The sequence below is a fragment of the Pholcus phalangioides genome, unplaced genomic scaffold (genome assembly GCF_987345545.1).
Source record: "Pholcus phalangioides strain wild (caught in Gottingen) unplaced genomic scaffold, Ppha-v1.0 ptg000018l_1, whole genome shotgun sequence".
In the NCBI taxonomy this organism is placed as follows: Eukaryota; Metazoa; Arthropoda; class Arachnida; order Araneae; family Pholcidae; genus Pholcus; species Pholcus phalangioides.
The window spans coordinates 15,112,393-15,138,489 of NW_028301611.1; the positions used below are offsets into that span (position 1 = coordinate 15,112,393).

General features: G+C 34.2%; 1 protein-coding gene across 1 annotated transcript in view; it reads right to left on the reverse strand.

Annotated features, from left to right (window-relative positions):
* LOC149071766 (neurotrimin-like) overlaps positions 1–26,097 on the reverse strand; it is a 154,606-nt gene that overhangs the window by 8,919 nt on the left and 119,590 nt on the right. Inside the window, exons 4-7 of the mRNA XM_089247705.1 lie at positions 15,862–16,017; positions 10,952–11,080; positions 7,244–7,534; positions 2,419–2,535 (exon numbers count right to left, since the gene is read on the reverse strand). Of these exons, the coding sequence (XP_089103831.1) occupies positions 2,419–2,535; positions 7,244–7,534; positions 10,952–11,080; positions 15,862–16,017 (693 nt within the window). The remainder of the gene's footprint in view (positions 1–2,418; positions 2,536–7,243; positions 7,535–10,951; positions 11,081–15,861; positions 16,018–26,097) is intronic.

Consider the following 26,097-nt stretch of genomic DNA (forward strand, 5'->3'; position numbering starts at 1 on the left):
GTAGACCGGCAGAAAATAAATACCGTAAATAAGAGAAATAATTTGATAAAAGGCAAAAAAAGTAAATAAATAGGAGTAATAATTTCAGCAAATAGATAATATCAGAAAAAAAAAAATACAAAAATAGGGGAAAAGAACTTGCGGACCAGCAGGAAATAAATGGGTGAAAGAATTTACGGACCAGATGAAACTTAAGACAAAAATAACAACCGATATAGTGACGATACTATTTAATAAATCTAAAATCATTTGGTGTCTATATGAATTGGTCGTTTCGGGGACCGGTGACCAGCTGTTGAAGAATACTTGTTTAAATAAATGATGTTCCTCGCATCTTACCTCCCTTGATGATTTTCTCTTTCCATCCCTCTCATTATTAAACCCCACAGCATCTACGAAGATATATCTATAAAACATGTATAATATAATTTCTTTCCCAAGAAATCCATCTAGAGTTCCTTGTGTAACAAAGTTGAAAGAGCGTATTTTCATATAGTCCTGTGTTTTTTTTGTTGTTTTTGTTTTTGGAAAATAGGAGTCAAATTCGTCAACACGAGGAAACTGCAATTAAAGCTTCCAAAGCACGCAAATTTCCACCAGCGATCAACTATTATTTTACCTGAAATGTGTTTTTTTCCTTTCTTCTGCTTACTGAAACGATTGATTTCCAAATGTCATGCCTCCACGTCAGGACTTATAAAACCGTTTCTGAACACTTCTTGTTGTTCATTTTACCTTCATGTTAAATGTATAAAAAATATATAGAGTGATTTTTTTTGAAGAATTTTGGAAGGGTACATGGCAATGGTCACAAATGTTTGGTAATGGAAGGGTACAAACTAACTGAATTGTTAGGAATTGAATTAGGAGTTCGGAAAGGATGCATTCTTTCCCCAAGCCTATTTACTCTCTATGGAGAATATATAATGAGAGCATCCGATCTAGAGGAGGTGGAAGCAGATGTTAAAATTGAAGGCAGAGTCATCAACGACCTTAGGTATACTGATGACACAACTCTGATGGCAGAATCTGAAGAAGACTTGAAGAAATTTATAGCAAAAATAAAAATAAAAAGTAAGAAGCTTGGACTCTTTTAAGAGTCCAAGACTCTTTGGAGTTTAGATTAAAATCTAAAAAAAAATTAAAAAATAGCAGCAGATATTGACAATTTTCATCTAGATGGCATAGTTTTGAGATTTTGGACAGACACATTTCATTTTCTAGGCTGAAGAGTTATAAAAGAGGGAACATGGACAAATTGAAAATAAACCATGAGGAAGCTTGATATAATAACAAAAGATAAAGGTATCTCAAATGAGAACAAAAGTTAGAATTAAAAATGCATTGTTCTTTTTTGTCATATATATGGATGTGCAAGCTGGACACTACTACTATAAGTTATCGATGAAGTCAAAGCTGAATACTCTCGTCACAAAACAAACTTAATCTTTTGTCGTATGATGCATATGCCAACAAGGCTCGCTAGAAAAAATTATAATGCATGGAAGAATGGAAGGAAAAAGAGGAAGAGGCAGACGAGCACCTGATTGATAGGAGGTGTTGCAAAGTACCGGAATGGAGCAAGCATAGCTGAGAAACGCTGTGAATCACACACCAGCTTGAAGAGAGATGATCTATAGCAGTGGTTCCCAACCGGGGCTGCCATGTTTTGGAGGTGCGAGATGGAAAAACGTATACACCAATATTTTGAAGCCTCACCGTCATTGCAAGTCGCATTGAACTGGGGGCGCAGGTAGGAAAAAAGGTTGCTAATCACTGATCCACAGGGTCACCAAGACTCGGAATCGGCTCAGCGGTTCGTGACAACACCTGGAAATAAGCTACGTAGCTCTCTTGATTTTTGAAAGAAAGCCTCCGAATACTATTCAAATTCTGAGAACTACAAGCTTGCTCAATATTCTTTCATGTCATCTAACGACATTTTCGTTGATAATGGGAAAACTTACTGTTATACATAGAAATCCCTCATATAGCTGAAAAAAATGTCGCAAATTCCGATAGGCTAATTTTAGAGAAATATGACATTATCTGTTACTGATGTCGGCAAGGAAACCACTTGGACTGGAATTTTTCTATCAAGTTTTCTATCAACAAGGATTGGAATTGCGTACCATTATTTTCGCATTTGTAATGACTGTTCGATTTTTCAAGCTAAACACCTCTGCCTTAATCTTGCACTACAAAAATATAGAATTTCCCAGCTCTAATTTTCCTATTCGTAGTGATTTTATACTCTTTCCTATTTTGGCATAACAAGCTCGATTCTGTTTTTTCTGTAAGGATTAAATTTCCATTACAATGAGTTCATAAAATAAAAAAGGATATCAAATGGGCCCAATTATGAATGATTCTAATGGTTTGATTTATGCTTATCATAATTTAGATCAGAAAACTCACCTGTTTCCTCTGTTCTCACAGGAACGTTCTGAGAGAATCCGTTCCTCAATTTTTCGGATTTTGCTCGCAGTGGCTCAGGCCCGATTGAAGTCGATGGTGATGACGGTGGTGGAATTTCTTTAGGAGAAAAAATATACAGGTTCGTATATCTAATTATTTTGATAAATAACGAGGTATTCGAATTTACAAAAATAGGATAGATTCCCTGAGAAAACAAAGTTTGAAAACATGTTTCGATAGAAATGAATACCATTCGTTTCTTCTCTTCATTTTATGAATGGAATATATTGAATACTTCATCCGTAGACAATTAAAGTGATTGATTTTGGTAATGATAAAGCAGAACTATCCAGTAAGTGATTTATGATTTTTACAAATAATTTTTGAAAGTATGGTAATAGAAAACAAATCGATCATATTTTATGATTTTAAGTTTCGTTCAGATATAAACATTTTAGCTTATTTTATAACTATAAAAATTCGACATAAAATATAACTCACGAGCGTATGTTACCGTAATGAGTAGGGCTAGGATTTTTTATGCTCTAAAAAATTCTAGAAAATCCTCTATAAATATGCATTTATACTCTTAAAATACTGTAAATATGCAAAAAAATATAAAACAAAAAATATTTCCTAAAATGTTTTGCATTTCTATCTTAAATAACATCAGTTTTAGCAAAATAATATGATAACCAGAAGTGTTGATGCAGTCTAAACTATTTTGAACCATTAATTATTGTATGAACAGACATTCTTAGATTTACTAACTAATCCCATCGAACCAAAATTTCCCTTTAGAGTAAGTTTTTCAGAATTAATGTGCTGAAATACGTCAAAATACCTAGCAAAGTACTGTATTTAGCTTCAGAAAAGCATAGCACAAAATGAAAGAGCTCTTGGGAGGAATCGAAAAAAAAAACCAGTTAGAAATGGGATCGGAATAGCGAGGAAATAATTTAGTTTTTATCGGAAATTATGAAATATGCAAAATATCCCTTAAAATTGTAAAAATATGCTCTATCACGTGAAAGAGTGAAACATGCAAAAAATTTAAAAAAAAATATGCAGACACAGAAATCCGAGCCCTAGTAATGAGATTAGCAAATAATAGTAATGAGATGATTTTCGGTGAAAATGTCTGCCGCATTAACCCTTAGACTACCCATGGGGTCCATTAGATCCATGGGAGAAATCAATCTCAATTTGTGAGTAAACTGTGTGTTTCCGACAGCCAAGCTTCACTGACGTTTTCTTTTTTTTCGGTTTTTTTTTTTTTCATTTAAGCCTAACTTATTCACACTTGTAGCTTCCAATACCAATAGGGCCCATTGAACCCTTATTGTGATTTCACGGGGAAAAAATAATTAAAGGACACGTTTTTCTTGACAGAGAGCACAGGTTTTCATCTTCCTGTCCTTCAATACCTCTCATTCCCCCCACTCTTGAATAGCAAAACTGTAGGTGGCGCCACCGAGGCAAGTCGAATTACAAGTGGACAAGGCTACATTTGATGCTTGTTCAAAGCAAGTTTTCTTCAAGATAATTTTTGTGCGTAGAAATGCAACGTTGTTCTGTTTTGTAGGTTGTAGGTAGTGCCACGTGGCGGTCTTTCCAATGAAAAATTCGGGAAATTTCAACAATAACGTAACGGTGGACGAGCAGTCGGTAACGTTCAAAGGACGTTGTTTATTTAGACAGTAGATAGCAGTAAGACAAGAAAATATGGTATAAAATTCTGTATTACTTGCTATAGCACAACAGCCAAGTTGTGCAACGTGAAGATATACGCAGGAAAGAGATCAGAACAGGTAGGTAAACAAATAAAGGTGGAAGAGTACTTCTGGAAACTGACAAAGCTTACATAGGAGCTGGTGGAAATATTACAGCCGATAATTTCTTCACAAGCCTATATCTATCTCGTAAATTGAAGCATCTGCAACTCACGTATGTTGGAACCATAAAAAAATGTGAGGAACCTCTCCAATTGTTTTTGTAAAAGTAGATTTATGCAGGAAAATGAACAGCATATTTTTGGATTTCAGGAAGATTTAACGGTAGTATCTTACTGTCCGAAGAAAAATGAAACGGTCACTCTTTTCAGCAAAATACACAGTCAACCCGAGGCGCATAATTCAGCACCTTTGACCTTTGAAGACCGGACACACCACAACCAACACACCACACCCAATCAACACCACAGGAAAAACCGCTTATAATCCTGCATTACAAAAAAAAAAACTAAACCTGTTGTAGATACCATGGATCAAATGACCCGATGCTATAGTACGAAAGAGAAAGAGAAAATATGATCGATGCCAGGGGTCTCAACGCACATGCATTGTTTGGCTATCATTTCAAGAAGGTAGTACAAATCAATGCCGGAAACGAATAAGCTTTCTGATTTCATTTGGAAATCAATTGGCACTTTTTAAAGTCGATCCATCAAGCAGCTACTGTGCTGATGAGATAAGAAGAAAGCTCGATGTGGAATGTGGTCATCAAAGAAAAGCCGCAAGATAAGAATCAGTTGCAAGAAATGTAAAGCTCACATATTTACTGAGCTTATTGCAAAAAAAAAGGCAATTGAAATTAATTTGAAAAACAAACAATATAAACTTACTAGCTATAATACCCGGTGCTGCCCGGGGTTTCTTCAGAGGACTAAGAAGTGACAAACCATTATAAAGGAATAAACTATTATTCATAATACTGGCAGTGTTAAAGAAGTGATAAACCGTTGTAAAAGCATACATATGCTTGAAACGCATTTTTTGAGAATCACGGTAACCAAAGTAAACATTTCGAAAGTGATCATTGAGGCCAAGAAACCATTGTTGCCGACAAAGTACCCTATCGTTCAAGTCCATTCCCGTTTGGTGTATATACAAAATTTGGCGGCGATTGGATTATAAAAAATTTGCCGCAGAATGAGGTTTTGTATGAGGCATGGGAATCACATAAAGAGTATATAATATATATTGCGATTTTATTTATTGCGTTGAACAGCTCGCTGTTTCAGCAAATGCATCTCATCAACTGCTATTAGATAAATTATATTTTTTAAATCATTTTCGTCTTTGCTCTAGTGCGAAAATGCATAAGTATTCAGTGTTTCGATTAGACTCCATTGGTACTAAAAGATATAAATATTTGCAGGTAGTCTAAGGGTTGATTTTTTCGTATGTTAAGATATTGAATATTGTTTTCTTACTGTTGCACTCTCCACAGGAACTCGGGAATCCATAACATCACTTATATTAAAATAATTATATTAAAGAGAATTCAGCATGAATATTATTGTGAATAACTTGATATCAATAATGAAAAATGAAAAACCACTAGGAAACATCCCCGCTTAAAAAGTGAGATCCCACCTGATTAATTATCAAATTTTGAGAATAAAGAAATTCAACAGTCGGAAAAACCCAGAATAGGTTTGTTGTTCTGTTATTTATGTTGATCTCGTTGCATTGTTTTATTCTGTTTCTATTATGATAATACTGGCTGCAATACCTCATGCAAAGCAGACAAAGACAAGAGAGAGCGAAACTTTCAAATGGCTTTGTTTTGTGGTTTTACCATCAATCCTACGCTCCCATGGAATTCGCTTTCTCTCTACTCTTATTCTATTTTTTTTTCTTCTTTCTTCTCCCTATTTACTTTCACTATTTGTGCCCGAGGACTTTGAAGAATGCATTGCAGCCATGTCTGATCTTTTCTTGTGAAAGAAAAGAGAGTGTTTGTACGTATGGAGAGTGATAGCGATGGTTTCTTCGATAGTGAAGGATATCAGAAGGATGGAGAGAAAATACTTGGTGATGTTGGAGAGAGCATTTGCGGTAACCAGCTAGGGATCCATTTATTGAGACAAGCGGAAGAATAGAATTTTCCCACTGTGTGTTTTTTTTTCCTATTCACTTTACTGTTTGTTACAGAAGGAAAAGAAAAAGCAAAGAAAAATAAAGAGATTCCGAAGGGAAATGTTTCCTTCCGATCAACCATCAATCAAACGTCACCAGTACAGAATGAAGGTGTCCGAAATAAGGCGCTTTTCTTCGTTTCGTGGTAAATTCTTCTTTGTGCATTATTTCAAAACAAAACTCCTTTACTCTATTTAAGACATTTCGAATAGAACTAATGCATCCAGGCCGCCATAATTCTGTCTGCATTGCATTTCATACTAAATGATTTTGCAACAACATTGGTATTAGAGATGGCTCAGCCAAGATACATGAAATCAATAGGCTATCTGGGTATTATGCCGAGGGGAACATAAAAAAAGTGTCGTTCTCTCCATCGGGAATCGAACCCAGGACCTCTCTCATACCGGTCAAGTGCACTGACTTAATTCAACATAATATCCAGATAACCAATTAATTCCATGTGTATCGGACGAGCAAAAATCAACATCCATCTCTACTGCCGCCACCTGCAGGCAATTAGCTGAAGTTAAGAAAGACTGCAATGTCTCTAGTCAGTAAGTCAAACTACTGTGCGTGTTTAAAAAAAAAAAAGATCGTCTCTCTGTGGTATAATGGCCAGTGGAATTGAGCGGTATGCAAGAGGTTCTATGTTCCATTCCCGGTGAAGAGAATTGCACTTTTTTCTAAGGTCGCCTTAGCACTCAGCACAATATCCAGATAGCCGATTGATTTGAATCATTGGCATTGTTTTATATTGATTTACATGAACATGCCGATATGATAACATGATGATCTCTTTTCCCGTTATGATAACATGTACGCGTCACATTTGCGCATGAAAAATATTGATGTTTATAAATGATAACCGTTTAATTTTTTCATGTTCATAGTATTCTTACCATAAAGTCTGATATTCCCTTCTGTCTCACCATGAGAGTTTTTGGCGACGCACGTATACGAGCCGAAGTCTTCCGGCTTCAGGTCTTTAATACGTAGCCTCATTTGCACTTTATAAAGGTTGGAAGGCATCAATACGCTGTCGTATTTTTCATTTGACAGAACCATGACTCCACCCTCTCGAGTCCAGAAGGTCACAGATTGTGGATGGGATTCGAGATTACAATCCAAGACGACATCTGTACCAACTGGAGCACCAACTAACTGGTTTGGTATCCATATCATCGGCGGGACTGAAATAATTCCAAATGGGAAAATATTCATTCCGAAATATAAATATGTGCAAACAAGATAATAGAAATTTTTCAAACAAAGTTTCAAAGACACCCAAATGAGATGCATTTATCTTTTTTTTCTAATCCGTGAAAGCATAATGAGGAAAACTTCAAACAAACATTCTAATAACAGTGATAATAATTACCCAGGACGAAATCAAGTCAGTGACTCCCAGATGCTATAATCGGTGATTATGCATAGCATGCGATCGTCACTCGGAGTCATAATCACCGTGGTTGTTATTTTGCCAGTAAAAAATAATAATCTTTAAAAGCGAATAGAAAATGTTATCTCTTTGCGATGTGACGAAATCGAAATAATATAGTATGTCATTTTCATCATAAAAAGCATCTCTTGCTATCTAATAAAACAATTCTTATAATAATGAAATGTAATCTTATTAATTCACGAAACAGTACAAAAATAAATTGAATAATTAATTGGTGCAAAATAAACCTCGCGTTCAAATCAAGAGGCTTTTTTTTTTAATATGGTTTACGAAATTCAGAAGTTACGAAATGTGTCTTGAAACAATTCACACTGGAGGAATTTTTCTAATTGAGAAAACAATGCATTTTTTTTTTCATCGCTAAATATGTCTCTCGTAGAAATCGGCTGTCAAAACATGCAAACTAAAAAATTCTTCAATGACTTGAAACGTTGAAATTTCAGGAATGTGCATAACTAATGGAATAAGTTAGAAATTTTGCATCCTTTTCCAGCGTGAGGAAATTAACCTCTGAAAGAAAAATTAGCTTCCCAGTAGTTTAAGTGTACTAATTATAACTATTTCTGAGCCAAATAATGTTGTTGAGAAAAATAGTTTTATCTTAACTCAGAACATCATTGATTAAGAGAAGACAACTTGAGCGCTTTTCTTTATCCTGCGCTACATCTTCTTTTGTGTTTCAATCCCCCTAGAGAATTCCACGCTTCATGTGAAGAGTATAACATGGTTATGAAACATCATTATATCAAATTAAATGCTAAGTACTCTTGTATATTACATTAAATATATAAAGGTTGTCAAAAATAGTTTGCATAGCAGATATCTCTGTAAAAATTTATTTTAGAGAAACATTATTTTTTTTCAAGTTAGGAGAAAATACAATTTCAAACAATTACAATTACAAACAATTATTTTGTGCAAATTGAAATGACGTGCGGTTGCTGAAAACCTTGAAATTAGTTGGAAATGTAATTTACATGAAAACTAAAGAAATAACTTTTTTATACAGATGATTTTTGGTAAAAGTCTAATTTAAGGGTTCAAACTAATCGTTCTATCTTGCATTTTTTTTTCTCACTGAATTGTGTACCCTATAGCTTTCTCTATAGGTTCCTTCAAGTTGGTTCTTGCAGAAACCCACGTGTAACGTTGCTATGCCATTTCAAACAGCTGCAATTGCTAGTTCTATGATTGGAACAAACGCCTATGTTACTCTACGTCAGATGAAAAAATATAAATTTTTTTAAGGATAACTTTAATAACATCTCCTGTAAAGTTGTACAATGCGGCATGGAACAACATTCGCCTGAAACCCTTCTATTATTGACATGTAGATCCGTCTCTAAAGAACCATTTGCAAAAAATAATTCACATTTCTAAATATATAAAAGAGCCAACTTACTACTGTGTTGATAAGTTTTCATGGGCTCAAAAGTCACTATTCTTTTAGGATACACCGAATAGAAAGAACTCTTTTTCTTAATAACAATAAATAAAAACCGGATTTTTGACAATTTTTTCAGAGTCTTTATTCCTTGTCAACTTCAAACGTTGACAAAAATGCCGAAAACTCCAATGTCGAATATCTCCGTTAATAATGCATTTGAAAATATCCTATTTTTTTAACGTCTTCTAAGAGCAAACAATTTTCGGCAGGCTGTGTTATATTTCGCATGAAACAATTTCTATGACATGAATGTCGCTCTCCACTTGTTAATACAAGATATACTGAATTATATTGAGATATTCAGTATATCTTGTATTAACAAGTGGAGAGCGACATTCATGTCATATATATAGCCCTCTGGTGGCTCGTCGTCCATGAGCTATTAGCTGATCGGTTTCACCGTCCACTACACGGTTCCGTTAGGCATATATACGCTCTAGCGAAGGAAAATCTCTATCTCCTCTGTAGCTTAGTGGTCAGAGCACTCGTCCGGCAATCGAGGGACCCGGTAGAGGCAGAGATGAGTTTTTTCCTTCCTTAAAAAATTAACATCTCAAATAATAAATATCTTCACAACATCCAGTCTTCAGTATATCTTGTATTAACAAGTGGAGAGCGACATTCATGTCATATATATAGCCCTCTGGTGGCTCGTCGTCCATGAGCTATTAGCTGATCGGTTTCAACGTCCATTGCACGGTTCCGTTCGGCATATATACGCTCTAGCGAAGGAAAATCTCTATTTCCTCTGTCGCTTAGTGGTCAGAGCACTCGTCCGGCAATCGAGGGACCCGGGTTCGACTCCCGGTAGAGGCAGAGATGAGTTTTTTCCTTCCTTAAAAAATTAACATCTCAAATAATAAATATCTTCACAACATCCAGTCTTCAGTATATCTTGTAGAAACAATTTCTGTCTATGCAGTTTAAATGGATATAACAGCAGGTGAGACATTTCCAGTGATGAGTAAGCAAGTGAGTTGATGAAAATTCTAAGCGGGATTCTTGCATATAAATATGTAAGTCATCCCTCTCATCTCTGGTTAGATGAAGCTCACATGAACCCTTGCAAACAAGTATAAATATGCTGAGGTGAAAGGTTAAAAATATGTTTCCGTTCATAGGGTTACCAACCGGAGTTTCAAAAAGAAGGGATAAATAGCTCGAACACATTTCTCGATTCCACTCTAGGCCGATATATGTTGTCCCTGCACGGTAAAAGCTTTACCGTACCCAGAGGTTTCTTAGCTACTTTAAACCGCTCGCTCACATTGTGTATGTAGAGTAGGTGTCGTGTCATAATCGCTGAGGTATATTTTATCATTTACGTTACCGTTGCGTTCAAGAATTTCTTCTGAAACTTTTCTCACAACAAAAATGGCTTTTCATCTTCACAGGAACGGTAGTTTGTGCTGAGCCTATTTTTGAGATTTATTCTGAAAATCACCTGGCTACGTTGTTCGAGTTGCTACAGATTTTCTCTTATCAATAAATGACTTTGTGACCAAGTGTAGCGTGTGTTTTTAACAGCATAATACAAATATCTACTTTGGAATTAGGAATGAAAGAGTTCATAAGTATAGGTTGAGAGATTGCAATTTATAAAGAGTGGGATGTGTTGAACAACACGCACGCTACGGCGTTAATGGTAAGGGTTGCATATGCACATCTAATTCATAATCATTCACAAATTCTACTTACAATTCACATTTAGTACTATTCGCTTGCTGACAGATGGTTGTACTCCATTGGATGCGATGCACAGATACGCTCCCATTTGCAGACGCCCAACATTCGTAATATTCAGCTCAGACCCTTTCAAGGAAGTGACTGCAAAGAAAATACATATGCTACGGTAAAAATGTGATAAATTGGTAAATTGGTTATTATACATAATAACTAGTCATTATGCATACTTACCAATATCCTTGGGTAGTTTGATAAATTTATCGGTTTCTACCGGCGAATATGCATAACACCCAAGCATCGTTGGCGTGAGTACTATGCATAATCACTGGTAAAATTGATCAATTTTGGGAAATTTATCAAATTTAACAAAATTTTCGGTGATTATGCGTAATAAACTGTTATTACGTACAATTTGTACAAGATTTATCTAATTTACTGTAACATATGCATTACCACATAGTCGTATACATTAACAAAATTTCAAATAGTATATCCAAACATTATTAAACTTGAACTGAGATGCATATTCCTGTTTTTATTTTTTTTTTATCCAAAGAAAGTACGAGTTATATATGTGTTGTGAAAGTGACTAATAGAGTCCTGAAAAACTAATTAGTTTCTCGAACATGAAAGAGAAACACATTTTATGAGATGTTTTGAGAATCCAATACGTGAATGATTTCCTATTACTCCATTTCCAAAACATTCTATAATCACGTTTGCTTTCGTTTCGGCGTTTATTTACAGAAATAATAGTATTTTTCTACTTCCTTTCACTAGTTCCTCGTTATTTTGACTTCATTATCGACCTAAAATTTAATATCGTAATGTTCGAAAGAGAGCTACATTTTCTTATTGCACGGGTGCTTAGCTGAGTGGCGCGCATAACAGAGTTCTTATAGTAAAAAAACAGCAGTTCGTTCAAATATGATTGCCTTCTTAAAAGACATGGATGAACTGTATAGTCACCCAACAGGTAGTATATCTATTTCAATACAGGCCCCCTCCGGACTCATCCTGAATACTCGTTTGGAAGCATGATATGAAGGGTGACTGGCTTTATATTGATAATCAGGAGATGACGTCAGGAGTCCAAATCATGAGAAGTAGTGTCCCGGATAATTCATCACGCAAGTCCTTGAAATGAACCGAGGACAAAACACAATGCAGTAAGTAAGTCACGGATTTATTCACAGAACAGCTATTTACAAACAGAGTTCTTGACGTAACGTGACCTAAAGATAGAATGCGATTGACAAATATGTCTTGTCATCCGTTTCAGTGGTGCTACTTATAAGGGTGAAACAGACCTTCTAGAATGATCTTGACGATTCGAGTGATATATTTACATTTCGGTTTGGCATCATCACGTTGCTGAATGGAAGCTGTCACCAAACGTTCGAACTTGGTGGTGCAATTGAATCCTGCTTTCCGTTACAACGAAAATCTTTTTTTAACGAAAACGTTTCTAATCCCCCAGATTTACAAAGGAACAATGCAAAAACTTTTAATTCCTTTATAACGAAGTGATTTCTCTGTTATCTTGGAGTTCGTTATAACGGAATTTGACTATATTGTGGAGGGTTTACAAAAATGCATTACCGATTACTTATAGGTGAAAAATGGCAAATAATAAAGCATAATCAATGATGACTATTTACATATTTTTCGTAACGGTATGAAATATATATCGTCCCTCTTATGCCAGAAACATGAATGTGCAAATTCTTGGGAGGGTGGGGAGGGGGGAGAGAAAGAACTTGGGAAATGATGTTTGAATGTTTACTCTAGCCAAGGATACTACATACTCTAACATGGATGTTATTTCCTTATATGTTTTGCAACATGTGTTTCAATAGGGATACGCATTGTTTCTGGCACAACTTAGATAGCAGTTAGGAGGGGGGGGGAGTCTATTACACTGCAGTAGTTATACAACAAAGCCGTTAGTGACGTCACGCTCTTAACGCAAATTCTAAACGACCCGTCTAACGTAAACCTCAACGAACATCGTGAAAACTTGATTTTTCTCGCCACACGCCGACTTGGCGTTATGGATTTTACGAAAAACTGTGTTTCTGGGACGAAGCTAGCGTTTGGCATCGAAGAAGGGATGGACCAACCAGATCATTTTCTCTGAAAATCATCATCACTATCAACGAATACTGCAGCACGTGCTTTGGTATTATGACTATATTTTTGTGTCTGTTAATTTTTATAAGCGGAAATGGAAACTTTCTAAATTATTACGTTTAAGCAATATTATACTCAATAAATTTTCAAAACGACTGGCAAAAATTTCATCAAGTTCTCATACTTTTCCATATTTAATCTACCGTCTTCATATTAAGATAAAATCAAGAACAAATAACCTTTCATTTACATCATTAATTAGAAAATTTGTTTGCTTGTTTCACAAAACAAAAAGAAGTTGCACGAAATTTGCACTGTTGACACCTCTTTTAAATCGGTGACATCTCTTTCGCTTACCGGGTCACTTTTTTTTTGAATTACCGATCGTCATTCTCATGTCATTGAACTCCTGATTATGCGTCTGGAAACCACGGTTAAAGGACCAATTTTGTAGAAATACTCCTTCAAAATATTCCTAGAAATCTGAAACTCTTCATGCAATGAACACGACAAATCCGATATACGATAAATCCGATTTGCGTTTGACAGAACATGCCCCCCACACGGGTCTTCGGCAAGATAAGACAAAGACTCCTAATTTTTATGTACATGCACTCCCTCCCCCCTCACTTAACTCCAATTATCGATCATCGATAAATTATAATTTTGTAGGACACATTGTAAAATTAAACATTATTATTCCTTTTAATTTTTATCTTATTGATACGAGGCTTTTATATGCACCAGTGGCCTCCGGGTATTCCCAGGTGAATGCATGCATTAAGACGGTTCAGCAAGTATGGCTAATTTTGCCCTAAAGTCGGGTTTTCACTTTTTTTGGCATTAAAAATACTTTATATACCAAATATCCTTTCCTTTCAAATTCGTAGCTTTTGAAGACTCTACAAATTGTTTTTTTTTCGAAAATGACGAGTTAGGCAGTCACATGAAAGTCATGAAAATTATGTTTTTCATACTGTTATACCATCGATAATGTTCCGGTAGTTATTGCCATCTATAATGTTTTCTTCATCAAGAAATGATTACAAAAGCGAAATTATTCATAATATTTAAAAAGATGAACGGCAAATTTTAGTGTTTGATCTTTTTTTTTAATTTTTTGGAATCTAGATAATTGTTTCCTTTTAATTAAGACCAATAATTACTTTCAAACAAATGTAATTCTCATTTCTTTCAATACATTTTGATTGCCTGAAACTATTTCTCTATCATTAATTACGGGAATAGCTTTCAAATAAAAACGATAAAAAGTCTACTTCAATCGAAAAGACCTCATCATATAAATTGAAAAATCAAATTAAACTGACAAATTCCTAAGACTAAACTCATGTGAATAATGAAAAGTTTGTTATGTGAGCAGAAATGCATCAATGGTGGGGGAGGGGAGCGGCAGGAAGTAGCGAGTACATCGCTTACTCCGTTTATCGGGTCACTCCGCTTACTATGACATACATATTTTTTTCCAATTTTCCCTCCCCAACCCCTCAACGGGGTTTGACAAGACTTAATAAACCCTACTTTATGAAAGTATATGCAGCATTTAAAAGGGGGAAGAAGAATTTCTAATATGGATAATTAAAAATAATTTTGTTGGATGGAGGATTAAATCGTTGGTTAACGTTGGTTGCTCAACGTCAATGCAATCCACACCGCCTAATGTGATCGTATCAGGACTCGGGGGTTTTTACTAACAATAGTCATAACTATATCCGAAAAAAACCCGTCTACGTTGACCATACGTCAAGTACGTTGACCATACATCTCGTTCAGTCGAACGGCATGTATGATAAACTGATATTGGTAATACTAGGGAACTCTGATTCTCTTTACTACATTATTGATTGCATAGCATACACACAATCATTCCTTTTTTTTCCTGTTTTTTTTTCTAAAACAGGAGCCTGCCCCACTTTAAACTGAAATCTGCCATCTTATTCAGTGATTGTGAGGTGTTTGCATGAATCATTGTATATATAATGATGCCAGGATATTTTTTTAATGTGCACAATGCGTTTAGATCCTATAAAGAAAAAAATGTTCTCGGAAAAATAAATTTCAATCTGCTCAACTGAATGAAACTCATCAAAAACCGAAAGGAATGGCTTTTTTTCCTACACATTTAACTATAGCAAGGCCATTGCAAAAGCAGCTTCACACGTAGATGGATTACAATGACTCTACATATTGTGAAGTTAAGTACGGAAATGTTTGCTAATAAGAGCGATTACAGAACACCTTGTAACCTCCTACATGACCTTGACGGTTGATAACGATGACTTCCAGTGAGGAAAAATAAACCTGATTACACCTCAGCTTCAGAATACGCAAAAAAAAAAAAAAAAAATCGCGGAAGAAAAAATTATAACATTATCTGAAGTTCCGGTAAATATAAAAAAATTTCCCCCCATGAGTAGTAGTGAAATGGCCGTAGAAACGTTACTGGGCCGTAGAAACGTCTATGGAGAATGACAAATTTCTCTACGGCCCAGAACCGCACACTAAATTACTACTCCCATGTTATGATATTGATCTGTTCCGTTCTTTGGAATAGTGAGAAAAATTCCCGAAACATAACATTATTCTAGACAATTTTAATAAGCGGCATCGACTGCATTACTTAAATACAATATTGAAAGCATCACTGTTCAGAAATATAGTTCAAAATAAAATAAAAAAAATACAGGCAACAGAGAAATTGAAAATAATTCGACAGACGTTTCTCTAAGGACAAGTCGTATAATCATTTTTGGGCCACATCAAACAAATACCTTTTTTCCGACCGATTGTTATTTCCTGTCCGTCCTCTCGACGCCAAGTTATTTCAGGAGCTGGAGAGCCTGTGGCCACGCACCTCAAGTTGACGTCGCTGCCTTCCTTGACTTCAGTGTCGGAACTTGTCAAATCTTCTTCGATATGCGGTGGAACTGTGGAAGAGGATGGAATATATATATATATATATACAAACATACAATACACGCGAATACATATATACATATATCTCACAAGAATGGCGATGTCAGTAACAGGTGATGTGAAAAGATCCCATGTGTTACGGGTGAGGCGGAAATCCGTATCCGGAAAAAAAATAGGAGAAGGGAAATAAAATGATGTGTTTGCTCCGTTTTCTTGAAACGATTCCACCGATCACCCGTCTAGGAATGGCTATCGTTGACAAACAACGACAAAAAAATGTATTTGAACATAAATGAAAGTATAAAATGATATAAAATCCAAAAAAACTGGGGAAAAAAACGAATTCTGAAGAGTATGAAAAAGTACGTCAGGAAAGAAAGCATCAGAATAATGTTTTTTGTTTCTGTTGTTGTTTTTTTACTTCAAAATACAGGAAAAAAAAACATCCTTACTTGTTTTTTCATTGTATTCATTATATTTCGCAATCCTATGAATTCATGTATCAAATGTAACAAGAAAAACTCTATGACACTATGAAAAACAATTTTTTTAGTGGAAAATAAAACGTGTAATGAGGGTGATGTCATTTTCGTAAATTTCAATCTGTTTTTTCCCAATTGCTTATGAATGATTTTAATTTTTGTAGAGGGGATAATTCTTTTCAATATTTTCAAATTTCTTATTCGAAATTCATATATTAGCACGGTGTATGTAATTGCTGATTACATGTAGATATGAACTGAAAGCTGAAGGTGTAATATTTCTTAAAGTAATAAATTAGGAAATTATAACTGCAAGCCCTTATGTATTAAGTGGAAACATTCTGCTGCACTTGTTTTTTCCCCCGCTTTAGTTTTCTCTTGATCCTGCATTATTTCCTTTCTTTTGTTCCATCATTTCTTTTTCATTCTTAATATTTTCTTTTACTTCTTCTTCATTCTTCATTTGTTGCACCATTTTTTCTTCTTCATTCTTTGTTTGGTCATTTATTCTTGCTTTTTTCACTTGTTTCGTCATTTATTCTTCATTTGTTTTGTTATTATATCTTCATTACTAATTTTTTCAGCATTTATTCTTCTTTTTTTATTTGTTTTATAATTTGTTCTTCATTCTTTTCTTTTTAGTTTCATTCCACTCTTTTTTCTTCTTCCTCTCTGATAATTATATTATTTTTCTATTTCTGCTATTTCCCTTTTCTCTTATTTGTAATTTTTTCTTCATTCTTCAATTGTTTTGTCATTCTTCTTCAATTGTTTTGTCATTCTTCTTCATTTGTTTCATTATTTATTTTTCATTTCTTCATTTGTTTCATTATTTCTTTTCCATTTGTTTCATTATTTCTTTTCCATTTCTTCATTTGTTTCATTATTTCTTTTTCATTTCTTCATTTGTTTCATTATTTCTTTTTCATTTCTTCATTTGTTTCATTATTTCTTTTTCATTTCTTCATTTGTTTCATTATTTCTTTTTCATTTCTTCATTTGTTTCATTATTTCTTTTTCATTTCTTCATTTGTTTCATTATTTCTTTTTCATTTCTTCATTTGTTTCATTATTTCTTTTTCATTTCTTTATTTGTTTTCTGTTACTTCTTTAGTTTTTGAAATGGAATTCTGTGAGAGAACGAAAATCGCCACAAAGAAAGGGAAAAACTTTCGTTTTCCCTCAAAACAGGTTCGGTGCAATAACTGGTGTGTGATTAATGGCTGAGAAGCAGATGGGTTGGAGAGGAGATATTAAGAGAGATTTGGCCTAATCAAAGAAAATAATGATGGTTTGGTGGACGGGGGTATTCAGTAATAGAGCCCTAGTTACGCTAATCTGGAGTTACGTGTACTTCGAGTTCCAACTTCTTTGTGAAACGTGAACATTTCTCAAATGCAAGTATAATCACGCGCTAATTGCTAAATTGGTAGTAATTTTCACGTTATAACCAATAGTCTTTTTTTTTTTGGTAGATCAAAATACTACTGCAAAACATATACCCTCTTTTAACCGAAGTTCAACTCGTTAGACGGAAGAGACTAAACTGTCCTCAGTCCCTCAAAAGTCCACTCAAAGCTGAAGTCCAACGTGACTACCAGCCTTGAAAAAAATCGGTTAATGACCAAAATGATAATTCACCAAGTTGGTTCTACTCATCACGTAACGTCAGGGTATCACTTTTCGTATTTGTGTGGGGATTTTTTTTCCTGCCATGAGTAAACGTTGTCTGTGTTGAATAGGAGTGTGGATTATTAGTAGGGAGATGTAATGAAATTAGACGTCAACGGGTAACGCATCTGTTCCCACGTTTACAGGAATTGTGAAAAATATCTACGCGGAAAACAATAATGAAAAACGGATATTTTTTTAAGAAGTTAATCCAGAACTCTTGATAATTTTCACTTAATGAAAGGCCAAAACGGTACTTGCGATAAATTCAAAATTGATTATAACAAAAATTGGGGAATAAAATTATTGAAAATTCATGAATAATACAACCGATTAAGAAAAACAAAATATCAATGAGAGAAATAGTTCCAGAATCGGTGATAACTCAGAATTTGTGGAAGGCATAGTTTCAGAATTACTGGAAGCTTACAACTTTTGAGCTTTCTATTGGATTCATGGCCCACAGATAGACATGGTGATCCCAACGTATTAGATTTGCATTTTTTATTATTGAGATTCTCAAGCGCCAGAGCAAGCGTTGCAGTGGGTACTCACGCATCCACAGTATTTTGAAAAACCGTGAGTTTGGTATTCTGAATTCGAAATATACGAGTGCATATACACCTGACACCTCTTGATACCAATTTATTTAGTTTAGATCAGTGACGTCAAATAAGGGACTTGCATCATTTTCGGAAGTTCGTAAGATTTTCCAAGGGCATAAAATTCCCGGTTTTCCTGTAATGATGCGATATTAGGAATTAAAAAGTTTTATATATCATTTCAACTGGTACAAACTGAATAGTTTAGGAAGTTAGTTAGTTTTTACAACCAAAAAGTATGACTTCTATCGGGCGAGATTCTCACGCTTTTTTGTCCTCCTGTTTACTTTTTCTTGATTCTTTCTTTCTTCCTCATTATCTTCATTTTCTTGTTGTCTTCTTTTTCTCCTCATGTGTATCCAGCAATTGATTTTTTTTTTCTCTTCTGTTTTCTTATTTCATTTTCTTCCGTCTTGTGTCCTTTATCCTCATACGTGTTTGTGTATAGTTAAATTATCAAAATATGTTTGGAGAAATTTTCCTTGGAAAAAAAAAGACAATGTGCATTGTGGTAATATGAGTGCCAAGCCAATCACAGTTTTTTCAACATAACAGACGATTTTAAATGTTATTCTTCGAAGATCAAGCTCAATGACCATCCAACTGCATTTTCTGCATTCTGAATTAATCTAGAAAATCACTCTGATAATTTTGTTTTCTACAGTTATGAAATATTATCACAGATAGACTTATTGACCCATTATTTTCCCCTGTCTACCGTTTTGGGACGATTGCAGTCAAACCTTGTTAAGTTTGAGTCACTCTTAGAAGAGCAAAAATATGACTTCGTAAGCGGAGTGACTCGTTAAACGGAGTAAGCCATAGCTGTGCCAATTCCTGTCTGAGGACAATTGGGACTTTCAAAAAAGTGACCCGGTAAGGGGAGTGACGTGTTAACAGGGTGACGCACTAACGAGGTTTGACTGTATTCTGTATTCTAGTTTACGGTTAAGCAGTGAATTTTTTAGTTTTTAATTAGTAGAATTTCTTGTGGTTTTTGTACCTAAAAAATTTTAACAGGCTGCTATAAAAGTTACAAACCCAATAAAATTATTCCAAACTTTTTTATAAATAATGATTAAGTGATGATTAATTATTTTAATTTAATGCAACGTTTTTCCAAATTGTTTAATTTTGATATTTCGCGTTCATGTTATCATTGTTTGTTTTTTTTTTCCCTCGCAAAAAGATAGATAGAGAAAAGAAAGATACAGTTTTGGCATACAATGTTTAAAAAAATGAAATAATCCAAGAAGTTGAGTTTAGCTTTTGTGATAGTTCGATCCCTGTTAACCAACAAGTGTTTGCGTAGCTTTTTCCAGAAACCCCCCCCCCTCTCCGACCAAGTCTATATCTGTCATTAGGTATGATCTCCAAAATCATACAGCACAGTGTAGAAAGCGTTATTTCTATCAAACAATGCACAACTGAGGTATATAGCTACGAGGCAATCTTCGACCGAATGAGCTGTGCCTAAAGTGTGCATGTGTACCAACCACTTTGAGTGCGTATCTAACATTGTTCGTGAGCTCTTTAGTGCTGCCATCTATTTTTTCAAACTATGAGTCAAGTGTAATGATTGAATATTTGTACCGTTGTAGGCATGTTGCTCTCTGAAGCGAGACTTTTGAACGGCATATCCTAGGCTAGGATGAATCAAACCACGTGAAAGCGGAAGGATAAGAGAGCGAGCGGATATCTTTTCAGGCACGAAAATAGGCATTCTACTTGCATTTTTCACCATTTGATGATCATTTTACAGGAAATATAATCCATTCATCGATGAGAATTCCCAAATCTCATCGTCTGCTCCCATTCGAAATAATTTTACTAATAACCAGCTCGTAAGTAGAACCTGAACAATTGCATCCAAGGTGAGTCATTATGCACTTCTAAACGCAGAAAGGCATGCTACGCCCAATTCATTTGGTCAAGCTGCAGAGCAAACGGTACGTAAAAGTTGGTCTGGAGCAGAGCGCTATCGCTTGGATTCTCGGCTATACATATTAGTCTTAGATCAAAACAATGCAAATGCAGTTAATGTTGATACAAAGATGCTTAGATCGAAAAATTCCGATTGAAATAAAAACATATATACAACCAGGGACATAACGCTAGCATCCAATTTTACCCTGGGAAACAGTAATGTAATCGAAGTTGAAATATTCATACACGAGTTCAATAAATGAGGGGTATCATTCACTGGATTATTTGAAACATTACTCAGCTTTAAGTACTTTTGCAAACATTTTTTTTTCATATTTCATTAGCATGTACACCAAAAGGATATAATTAAAATTTAAAATGAGCTGTTATATTGTGTGCAAAATATTCTACTGAAACTGAAAATGGGATGAGCGTGTCTGTGTCCACGTGTCTCTACTGTCCCATCTCTTCTCAAAACATCTTTCTACTTCAGCTATTGCGCAACGTTACGCTTAATTATGTTATATGAGAACAGTTTGGTAATCCCTTTTTGGAGTGAAGCCACCTGCACGTCTTAAATAATATTTTCCCCATAATTTTCTAATTAACCTCTTGCTTATGCTTCATCAACTCTCTTGAACTCGTTATGAGTTGTTTCATAACTTTAGAGATAGAACAGGATTCGCGATCCTTCAATATTTTCCGGAACGAAGTCGAAAAGATAATTAATTAATTGTTTCTTTGAGAGATGTTTCTTGATAAAATATGCAGGCGATACAAGAGGAGGATGCTTTAATAAGAACAATTGAGTGACAAAAATATGACCACATCTCCATCCAGTCTCAAATACAAACTTGTCAGTTTAAATATACGAAGAAATAAATTGAAATAAATTGAAGAAGTTGAATTTTCTTTCAAATACAAATACAAGGCTACAGCATACGAAATGTCCAACGAGGTGTCTGAAAAAGATGCCAGTAACTAATATCGATGTAATATCTTTATAAAATACAGCAACCCAATTAAAAATGCAATTATAACTAAACATTTTGTATACATGATAAAATGTAATACAATGCCCATTAAAAAAAAATTATTGTCTTACCTGTATGGATAGCTCCTCGATTTAACCAACGGTTTTATCATATTTCTTTGTAAACGTGTCAATTGCATTTTAATTTACTACCCCGAGGGTAAGCTGTTCCATATATCAACAACCCTGTTGAAAAAGTCCCTGCGATACCACAACCTAGAAATGTTCCTTACCAATCGTTACTGGTGTCCCCTCTTCAAAGCAGTATATTGGGGGTATATTATATATTCATGACCCATTGTATCCATCCAGTTGAAAATTTTGAACAGTTTGATCATATCTCCCCCTCCCCTTCCGACACCTGCGTTCTCTTCCAAATTAAACATATTCAAAAATGAAGTTTCTCTTCATAACTCAACCCGCGTATCCCAACAAAGACAGTCATAACTCTTTTCTGCAACCCCTCAATCAAGTCTATGTCTCTGTAGTTATGGTCTCCGAAATCTTATAGCATACTCCAGTGCAGGACATATTAAGTCTCGAAAAAGCAGAAGAATGATTTTAGCAAGAAATATATTTTTTTTTTCAACCATATATTATATTCGTGGTGCTAAGAAAAAAATCCCAAGTTTCTAAGTGCAATATACACCGAGATATTCAAATTTGAAGAAGAAGGAAAAAAAACGGAAAAGTGGGAAAAAAGCGTTAAACGCGGATAAAACGGTTTTTCCAAATTAATGTTGTTTTTACTCACTTTTCCACCGTTTTTGAAATTCGATTATCGCAGGGAATATTGTACTTAGAAACATGCAATGTTTTTGTTGGAATGAGGATAGACCGCGCAACAGCTCTATAATAGGGTGGTGGGCACACACGGAGACTGTATAAAAAGTTAGTTTTATAATTTTAATATTTATACACCACTTGTGTATATATATGTTACTGCCAAAGTCCGTAGTGCGGTCAATTCTCGACGGGAAACTGACCAGCCAATATCAGTATTTTGGACATTGGCTGGGTCAATAATTAACGAAATTGGCCGATTCGTGAAGGGACTGGCTACTTCGCGGATCGGCTATTCTTATGCTTGCAGTAGCATATGTAAACGAAGAGAAAAAACTTCAAAAATGTAATTTTCTCAAACTTCATCCCACATTCGTAAGAGCAAAAAACTACAACAAAATTTCTGGATATTCCAAAATGTTATTTATGTGTTAGTAAAATGAACCGCAGATTTAGAAATTGACCAAAAGGAAGTATTTTAAAACATGTGAAACTTTCAAATATTAAAAATTTACATTTTCTAAACAATAAAAATGCACACAAAATTATAACGAATAACTAGATATCCACTTTTTTGAAGTTCATTTTAACAACACATGTCGAAGTTCAGAAATTTCAGAGAATTTGATTTCGCAGTTCTCGTTTTTCATCTTCTTTATCTTACGGATGAGCTCAAAACTGCAATCTGAGAAAATCACGTTCAAAAATCGCTTTTTTTTGTATGTATTTCTTACATTACACTATAATTCACTAGTTGTTTTATTTTAGTTTGGAAGAACAAACAAACCGATTGCCATTATTATTATATGTATGGTGTTTGGTAAGAATTTGATATCTTAAAAAAAATGGCTTTTTGATCTGAAAGTAAGTCTTACCAATTATAACTAAGTGGTGTTAAATAACATCAAACTAGAAGTGAGATAAATTCACAAATACATTCGTATGGCTAAACAACATGCTGATGTATGATATTTTCATTTGCATATGTGTGTATGATTTATTAATGATTTTTAAATGACAATGGAAATGCTTATATCACAAAAATGTGATTTAGGAGTTATCATGTTCTGACCAAAAATACCACAGAATTTATAAATATTTAGAATCTTGCTTAGCAAAAATTGAATGAATATTTTAATTTTTAAAATTTTTCTAAATCTTTGAATATGTAAATTTTCAACGGTAAAACTGACACGTATACATTCACATCAAACACCACAGATATATTTATTTTATGTATTTGATTGGCGATAGAATGAAATTATTTTAAAGTTATTTTAAAATATTGATTTCGGGGTCTTTTTGCAAGCCTTTACTTCATATACTACAAAAACGTTCCGAAATATCAGACAATTTTAATCAATATCCACTTATGCTTCTGTGATTTAAAAAGTACATTACCGATTTACCAACTGAAATGTTATGAATGGTAAATAAATACATTTATGTCTGTATAACGCGAATATTTATCAAAGTTTTGGGGAAAATAATAATCAAAAATAAATGACGAAACCTCAGTAACACTTCCGAAGTCTTGAGCCATCATTTGGTTTCCTGGTGGAAATTAATATTCTCGCGTGCTGGGAGTTAATAGGTTTTCCCAATTATTATCGAGGAGGATTTTTTTTAATTCCCGTAAGTAAAATAGATATTTGTAATTAATCATGAATGTTTTCCAGGACCCCGTTTTTTATTCTTTACTACTCCAAGGTCTTTTTTGCACGTCTCGAAGAGAATTTGTTTATTATCTTTCATAAAGTTAATTAACTAAAATTGGATTTTGTCCAGTTTACATCACCTTTTCTTCTTCTTTTTTTCTGTGTATTTTAATTTAGCTTTTTCGTATAAACCTTTATTATTATTATTTTTTTTTCAATTTTCCCTCTTTTTTTGTACTTTTACTCTTCAAGAACTTTCTTGACTGGAATAAACGTCTTATGATGGGTTTACGCAGTGTGTTTTCTGGTCGCCGTTGAGTATGTGGCAGGAACGAAAAACAAAATTATTCTTTATTGGGGTAATTTTTACCAGAACGTTATCTTATTTGCAGGAATTAGCTGCGAGGTTGAGGGTGCATTTCATGAATAATTACCGAGTCAGTTTTCCCTCCCATATCACTTATGCCAGTGGCCTAACATGGCTTCTGTTATGAACTTCTGGCAGTTGAGTGAAAATACTTGACGCCAGAAGAAATTTTTTTTTTTGATATTTTATGGAAATTATCTCTAGATGATAATCTTTTTTTGTTTTTTTTTTCATTAACACTTGAGAAGCTAAACCAATTCTGAAAGGTGTAAAACATGCATGACTGATAATAAATAATAAGATGAATATACATATTAAAATTAGAACGATGCAATATTGTCTGGAAAGTATGCAAATAATGTGAAATATGCTGCACGCACGGATGGTGGGGATATTCAGTAGCTTCACAAAATATTTGTGGGAAACTACTTGGATCGCGACGGAAGGATCGTAAAATGATTGGATTTATGCATCTTTTGAGAGTCGTTAATATCAGAATGTCTCAAGTAGTTTTCATTGAGGATTTGTAGAGAAAAAATTTATCTTGTGAAATTTAAATTACTTCGATCGTTCATATATTTAAAAAAAAATTTCAGCTATTATTGACACATTGTAATTAAAAATGTGAACCTGTGCATTTAGGCATAGAAGGCCCAGACTATACTGTACAATATACCTGTAAGGGCTACTAACAGTCTTCTGCTTTGACCGCTGCTTGTTTTTAGCACAATATATTTATATGACTTTATTAAATATTTACAATACAAAATTACAATTATTGTTCAACATGGTTAATTTTTTAATTTAGAGAAATTTGCCTTTCCTTACGCATACAGGGTGTCCATAAAATTACTTTCCATTTTTTGACAAGATTTACCATTGCAAAAAGAGGATAAACATTGTACTTATTTCTTATCGTGCATTGCTCCATTTCCATGATGTGTACGTTTTGTAAGTGATCACGGTGTTTTCTATTCAGACTATTTAGATGTCCTCGCAGGTTAAGCAAGATACATTTTTCAAAACGGATTTTGTTTGTGCATTTGCCTCAAACAAACGTTTGCATCACCAGCATACCTCCAACGCAGTGGTTCTTAACCATTCCTATATCCTGAACCCCCAGTGCAATACGACTTAACTTCCCACACTCCCTTGGATGAAGTGTTTCATGTTTGTGAAAAAAATTTGGGGTTTTTTTTTTCCAAATTAATTACATTTATTATCAATTAATTATTTTCTATAAATATTTCTCATGTTATTAAACTTCTTATTTGACTATGGTTGGAAAGTATAGTTTCGGGATTTTATTTCAATTAATTCACAAAATAAAATTTAAACTAAATTAACATTTATAAAATTGGAGTGAAAAATATTCAATCAGTTATTCTTCACTTCAATTGCAGCCGAACAACTATACAGGGTGTTTTATAAGTGCTGATGCAGCCTTTATCTCATAAACAATTCGTCGTAGAGGTGTGTAGTGTGTAGGAAGTGTATTTTACTAGTGAATATTTGCTGTGTTTTGCGTGCATTTTGGAATAATAGGGAATAAACCTAAAAGCAAAATCC